The sequence below is a fragment of the Pyrus communis genome, chromosome 9, assembly GCF_041283825.1.
Source record: "Pyrus communis isolate YQ-2024b chromosome 9, ASM4128382v1, whole genome shotgun sequence".
Lineage (NCBI taxonomy): Eukaryota > Viridiplantae > Streptophyta > Magnoliopsida > Rosales > Rosaceae > Pyrus > Pyrus communis.
The window spans coordinates 11,608,762-11,615,781 of record NC_142573.1 but is presented as its reverse complement, the minus strand read 5'-3'; the positions used below and the strand labels follow the sequence as shown (position 1 = coordinate 11,615,781).

The 7,020-nt window shown below is 39.7% G+C and overlaps 2 protein-coding genes and 1 long non-coding RNA gene across 4 annotated transcripts; 2 read left to right on the top strand and 1 right to left on the bottom strand.

Moving 5' to 3' along the window:
• Nucleotides 1-241: 241 nt before the first annotated feature.
• LOC137740232 (DNA N(6)-methyladenine demethylase ALKBH1C) lies at nt 242-3,412 on the top strand. Of its 2 annotated transcripts, none has more exons than XM_068480076.2 (4): nt 242-788; nt 1,451-2,077; nt 2,248-2,592; nt 3,004-3,412. In XM_068480076.2, the coding sequence occupies exons 1-4, from the start codon at nt 546-548 to the stop codon at nt 3,277-3,279; spliced, it is 1,491 nt and encodes a 496-aa protein (XP_068336177.2). In that variant the 5' UTR covers nt 242-545; the 3' UTR covers nt 3,280-3,412. The 2 variants fall into 2 exon arrangements, with proteins under 2 accessions (XP_068336177.2, XP_068336176.2); XM_068480075.2 differs by having other exon boundaries at nt 258-788; nt 1,448-2,077.
• Nucleotides 3,413-3,936: 524 nt separating this feature from the next.
• LOC148694261 (uncharacterized) lies at nt 3,937-5,392 on the top strand. The gene is made up of 2 exons (XR_015966810.1): nt 3,937-4,327; nt 4,595-5,392. It is a non-coding gene; the product is annotated as an uncharacterized LOC148694261 (long non-coding RNA).
• LOC137740556 (protein CORTICAL MICROTUBULE DISORDERING 1) lies at nt 4,408-6,854 on the bottom strand. The gene is made up of 5 exons (XM_068480399.2): nt 6,702-6,854; nt 5,856-6,546; nt 5,474-5,710; nt 5,272-5,363; nt 4,408-5,192 (listed from the first exon to the last, which is right to left on the bottom strand). The coding sequence occupies exons 2-5, from the start codon at nt 6,489-6,491 to the stop codon at nt 4,568-4,570; spliced, it is 1,590 nt and encodes a 529-aa protein (XP_068336500.2). The 5' UTR covers nt 6,492-6,546; nt 6,702-6,854; the 3' UTR covers nt 4,408-4,567.
• Between the last annotated feature and the right edge of the window lie 166 nt (nt 6,855-7,020).

Genomic DNA, 7,020 nt, shown 5'->3' with positions numbered 1-7,020 from the left:
ATATGGATCCATTATTACCACGCCATCACTTAACAGCTAACTTAATAAATTTTATAATGACGGTACGAAATTAGAATAAAATAATAACTAAATATGTTACTGAAATGTTTTTAAAATATTGAATGGGTTATTGCTCAAAATATGAGGGGATAAAATGTAAAAATATGTGTACGATCGAGTAGATAGCCCTACAGACAAATGAATAAGAGTACATTATAAAATGTAAAGATTTATACGAGTTATTCCTTTCGTCGGCATTTCGTGGAGAATCGTTAAAGGTGAAAAGCCAAGAAGTTCAAGGGACTTGGTAACTTCAGGCTGAAGGTTTTCACAGAGAGTCGCATTTATATTCTCTCCCTCCAATAAAATGGCCCCACAAACTCCATCCATTTTCTAATATAATCAAATATTAACTTTCCTTTCGATCTCTCCTCCTCACTTCTCACTCTTCACCGTTTCCAACTGTTCAGTCGTTTTCTTCCATTTCTTCCAAAATTAACCGTAATTTCCCCGCCAATTACAGCGATTTAGGTCCAAGAAACTCCATGGACAATCGCGCTCAAGATGGCGACATCTCCCGCGGCGGACGATTCTCCACGAATCGGGGAGGTCAAGCTCGAGAAAGCCTCCGAGGCGGACGATTCTCCACGAACCGGGGAGGTCAAGCTCGAGAAAGCCTCCGAGGCGGACGTTTTCCCACGAATCGGGGAGGTCAAGCTCGAGGAAACCAACGAGGTGGCCGACATTCTCCTCTCGCCGCCGGCCACCCTTCCAATCTCCACAGCCCTGTAAGTTCATCGCCACCCCTATCTATTGACAGACTTGATTTCTTGGTTTTTTTTTTTTTTTTTTTTTTTTGCATCTTTTCTATGATTATGATCTTGTTAATCATGGGATTTTTGTGCATTTTATAATGAACTTTTGTTAGATTTAAGTGAAAGACTCTAATTTTACATGCTTACCTTGAGATTTTTGAAATTAAATTGGAATGTAATGTGAGTTCTGGTTGAAAAGTTTGGAACTTTTTCTTACTTTTGCACCTCTAAATCATTTGGCATTTGGGGTTTTAGGATTTAGAATGTGCTATGGGAACTGGGTGTGAGTAAGAGAATTTTCAAGCATGTGGTGGTCAATGGTTTAAAAGTGTTTACTTTGAGCAGCATATGTGTTTAGACAAATCATAGTTGGTTTGTGTTTTGATTTAGTACGTTTGAGCTAAAGTCTGGGATGGGAAAACTGTTATAAATTTAGGGCTGGCTTGTAGTTTTGATGTCTTGACTCAGCTCCATTCCTTGGTAGATTTAGTGGCATTTCATTTGTTTAGCTGCTCTTTATATGAAATGGATTTGTTTGGTTATCTTCAACGTTTATATTGGTTATCCTTGCACATGATTTTGTGAAGTTGAGTTGATTGAACTGTGTTTATTCACACTGTTTGCACAAACAGCAGGCCAGGCCTGGAACTCGTGGAACATTTTCTAATGACTCCTCGGGTAACAATGAGTTTCGGGTATCATATCATTCTGAGCATAAACCTGCCACAAGTTCTGCACATCGGCAGGAATGGCGTTCATCTGGAAGAGAGGACACGCATTCTCATGCTGAGAGTTTGAAGGAGGGACATAAATCAACTGAGTCCAGGGGTGTTAACCCGAAAGTTTCAAAGTGGTCAGTGGTCTCAGATTCAAACTACAGAGAGCATCCTCCTTCGTTTTCTAATCTGAGTCATTCTGAGAATTTGCTTGCCGGGGTAGAGAGAATGCAGATTAGAGAAACGCCGAGTGAGATGACAGAGGATAGTGTAACTCTGCCCTGCAAATCTGAGGCCCATGGTGTGCCTTTCCCTATTAACAGTCCTGTAAATGCAACCAACCTAGGGAAGCCAGAGCCTTCTGAACAGTCGACTTTTGATTTATGTCCTCCTAAATCAGGGGGTTCTATTACCCTAAAGGCTCCTCTGCTAGCACAGAATAGAGAAAGGCGGAATGAAATCAAGCGCTCCAAGGAACAGAACAGTGGAATCATTTTGCAGTCTGGAATGGTTCTATTAAAAAGTTACCTTTCCCTCCATGACCAGGTGCTTCTTTGTGTTCTTTTACTTCTTCTAAATTCTGTGATTAGTTTTCATTGTTAAATCATTCTCCAACTGATAATTATGGTTCACCAATCTGAAATATGTGAATGGTATATGAAAATTCTAGGGTAAGTTGATGGATTGTGAGATTTTCTGTTTTTTATTTCTTCTAGATGAATATAGTCAAGTTATGCCGAGACTTGGGTTTGGGTTCTGGAGGTTTCTACAAACCTGGTTACCGTGATGGAGCAAAGCTGAATTTGATGATGATGTGCCTTGGTAAGAATTGGGACCCTGAGACAAGTCAGTATGGAGATCATCGACCTGTTGATGGTGCTATTCCGCCAAAGATTCCTGATGAATTCTTTCGGTTGGTTGAAAGTGGAATCAAAGAGTCCCAGTCCCTTATTATGAAAGATTCTAAAACTAGCAATTCTCAAGGCATACTTCCATGGATGATCCCAGACATATGTCTTGTGAACTTTTACTCATCCTCTGGGCGACTAGGTCTTCATCAGGTTTGTAATAAAAGAGCCTTATCTATTTCTCTTCAGTGGATTCATTTCTTTCTTCTAATTTAATCCTTCTCCCTCTGTCGTATGCGCATTTGATACAACTTTGGTAAGCATTACATCTGTAACTGTCAGGCATCGAACTATCTCTTAACCATTTTGGAGGAACAGCTGTCACTTTTATTTTATGCACTGAACTGCATGGCATTCATTTGCAGCAGCTGCACCATCTTCCAAATCATCTATAACCCAATGCAACTGTTGTCCACGTTAGTTATTTCTGGATCGTTTAGAAGACTGAAGCAAAATTTCCCATATAATGAAATTCATCCTGTATTATTTTGTGAATCTTAAAATAAGTGAAACCTTACTGTTCTGAACTACTTGATAACATCTCTTGGCCATGCCTTCCTGCAGGATCGTGATGAAAGTGAACAAAGTCTCCGCAAATGTTTGCCAGTTGTCTCTTTTTCCATTGGAGATACTGCAGAATTCTTGTACGGTGAGCAAAGGGATGTTGACAGGGCAAATAAGGTTATACTGGAATCTGGAGATGTTCTAATATTTGGTGGAAAATCGAGGCATGTATTTCATGGTGTATCGTCTATAAAGCCAGACACTGCTCCTAAGACCCTGCTGGAAAAAACAAATCTCCGAGCTGGCCGTCTGAATCTTACTTTCAGAGAGTATTGAAAATCTTGTGCTGGTGTACATTGTAAGCTTCTCTAGTCAGAGTTAGTTCGAACGAAGCATGGTAGCTTCATGATGTAACGACTCTTTGTGTTGAATCGTTTATATCAGTGAAAGTGGTTTATGTTACAATCAAGTACTTCCATTTCGGAATTAGGTCATTTGTTCTTTCAAACAGGGCCCCCTGTATCTAGTTCTGATGCCTGTGATTCATATTTCCTCAAAATCTTCAGACAAGGTTATGTTATGCCTGATCTTTCGTCGAAAAATTTTACGGAAACTTATGAAGAAATTGGGTCAATAGAACCGTCCATACCTATATTATAACTTATTGGTTGGAGAGTAGTTTCCTCCAAATAAAACTCGTTAAATTCAAATATTTTTTTGTTCTCTAGATGCAACCCTATTTTTCTCTTTTGGTCGCCAAACTTCCAACGGTTCGGGCAAAGTTGAAGCATATGGTTCAACATTCCTCTTGCTTCACTTACAGAACAACAAATTAAAAAAAAATTGCTTATTTTGTAAGCAAAAGCAGAAGAGCAAACAACCCTACCACCACCATAAGTGCTTGCCAACCTAGTAGGTGGGATCCATAGGCTCATCAGCTTTGAGCAGCATTAGGTATATCCACACAAGTACGGTTTTCTGCATATAAAATCCTTTATAATCACCATTATTTCCAGTCTTCTTATAAGATATTTATTAATTAACCGTAAAAAAAAAAAAAAAAAAAAAAAAAAAAATCTATAGGGAGGCCGTCGACGGACGTTGGCGATCGTTCAGCCGGAAGTTGAGGGTGGATATAGGGAGAATGAGCCATGCTGGAGAAGCAGGGCACATGCTAGATATATCAGCATTGTCTGAGAATTTCGCATGTGCTCTAGCTCTCCATCTTGGACTCTTTCTTTTCAGGCACAAAGTTGGCAGTAATGAAGGTGGTCAATTTTTTCGGAGCTCACATTTTACTTAGTTAACCGATGATTGTATCGCAAATTCATTTCCGAACAGATTCTAGTTCTGCAGTGCTGCAACGTCCTTAACATCATCGACCGTAAGTGTTACACATTGACATCCTTGATGCTCTTTTTTTTTCTTCTTCTGTAATTCGTATGTATTTCTTCAAAGTTCATGTACAAAATATCATCATTTTATTGGAATTAATTTATACACAAGCAACATCCATAAATTATTTCATCATCCACAAGTTCAGTAACAATGCTTGGCTCAAATCACATCGGTTGGCAACAAAATCTATCTCAAATGTAATAAATTATTCGTATGTTTCGCTGAATCAATTGTGATTGGATCTGTTTTCTAGAGCTGAAGCAGCAGATTCAACATGGACAAATAAACAGGAATACACTTTTTGTTTCAACCTGTCAATGGTCTCCACCAATCCATTGTTCTCTGAGCTCTGACTGTTTTTCAGTTTATCCAACCACTCATTTCCTTTCTTAAGCTGTGATAGCGTCACAGCGATTTGATTCTCTGGCTCATTGCGGCGCCCAGCACTGTCCTTACCTTTCTTCTCTTGGGGGGTTTTCAGACGAAATCCAGAATCCAGTGCCTCCTCCAAGAATTTCAAGAACCAAGATCTTGTTTCGTTTAAGAGAGCTTCTCTGAGTTCTGTTATCTCTTTCGCACTATCTCCTTTCGCCCATTCTAGTTTCTCTGCTCCACTTAACTCAGCGGGGACCTTCGAAGACTTCAATGTGCCTTTACCATGAATTAGGCCTGTCTTTTTGCTCAACGTTTCGACATCTGGAGGTAACTGCTTTGTAGTTAAAGGAATTGAATTATCCTTTAATGGAGCTGTCATATTTGGTTGGTCAATCAGCTGGTGGAGTATGAAAAACTTGTTCAGAGAGATGTGGGGATTGTCCGGTGAAGCAGATGAGCATAGATCGGCGAACATACTTGGAAAAAAAGAAAAGAAAAAGAGTTTACTGTGAGACAATTGTTAAGGTGATTCATAGATGTAAGATTATAGTTTACCTAACGCATTTCACAAGAGTTGCAGCTGTAGATGCTTCTTTTTGAGCTTCTGCTGCAACCAAAGAAGCTAGATTTCTCCTTCTAAGCATTCCCTTATAAAATTTTGACAAAATATACGAAATGTGTCACATTGTTATTCAATATATTGCTGCCTAGATCACATGAATGAGAGTCAATGAATATGTGTTGTTGCCTGGAATACCTTTCCGAGCTTCATAAAATTAGCCGGAAGAGAAGGCCACAAAACTGCCTCTGCTGAATTACTTTTATCTTTTCGGTTTGACAAGCAATTAGTGTTCATGGTTTCCTGTTTGCCTGAAGTGCGTTTTGCAGAAGCGCTTCTTGAAGGCACAGCAGTCTCCTTGGTATTAGATGCAGCCACATCTGCCTCTGATGCAAGCGCACGAGGTCGATTGCGGGGAGGAGCTATTGAGCGTGCCTGTTACACTAGTATAAATGACCATACTACATAACTGGTCAAAAGATTCAACAGAAATGTGTTTCCTACACTAGAACTTTGTTACATTTGTCAAAAAACAGTTATATACTTAAAACGGAAACTATGTTTAGCGCGCAAATCGTACCTGACCATTAAGCTCTTGCTGCTTGCCCTTCACCATGCCAACCTTCTTAACACCAGTCTCATTATCATTGTTCTTCCCACCTCCATAGGAATCCGCTGCGTTAGCTTTTGGATTTGAAGTCGAAACACCTTGCATATACCTAGATGCAACAGCCACCCTTTCCTCTTTAATAACAAGCTTTTGTCTCGGGTTTTCATCAAAGGGTTCCCTCGATTTGGAACTATTATTTGTTCCTTCGTGATCAGCTTGGACTGGATTCTCTGATGGCTCTAACATTTGCATCAAATCCTTAGGGTTCCCCACGAAAGGGTGTCTTCCTGGAACTGGTCTGACTCCAACAAGAATAGGAACCGGTGTTCCTGCCTCCATTCTATCGACATAGAAAAACTGGCCAAGCTGCAACTTGTTATTCAATATAATCTCATTGTCTTCCCTCGACAGCGAGACATAAGTGGAATGAGAAGAATCGGAGACTTTTATGAAGAATCCTTGGTTAGGCCAGAGTTCCGAGCCACTTAAGGCTGGCACAATGCTGATCACTTGAAGCAGGACTGATCGGTATTCTCCTCGAACCTTCACGTGGGAGTTTATGCTCTGTAGAAACTTTATCAAAACTCCTGGTGTGAGGGAGGCCATTGCTTCAATTTCTTCTCTTCTTCAGCTAAACCCAAACTAATGAACGCCACGCATTCTGAAACAACTCGAACAACACGAATCAAGAAAATCAAATTTCTAACATCGGTTAGTTCATCGAAAACTAAAATAGCATCAGTTACAAATTCCGAACCACAAAAACCAAGATAACGAAAACAACTACAATCGGATTGTTCATAAATTTCTGAATACCTGAAGAGGAGATGCAGTAAAATCAAGGGAAGAATCCTGCATATAGTGATGATGAGGCAGAGAATAATAGGAGGAATATTGGCGTGTCCAAAAGCACTTCTGTAGGCTTTAGCTTTGCATACGAGGCACGTAAACTTCAGCTTCTCTTGGCTTCAAAGTCAAGTTACAATAAAAACGCACAGAATTTTATGGCCTTTTTTGTTTATTATTTATGTGATGATCAATGATGATTAAAGGGCCAACATTAATCAAGATAAATGTGATTGATCACCCTTTTAATATATTTGGTTTGTTGATTAGGTCGTGGGTCTCTTTGTGG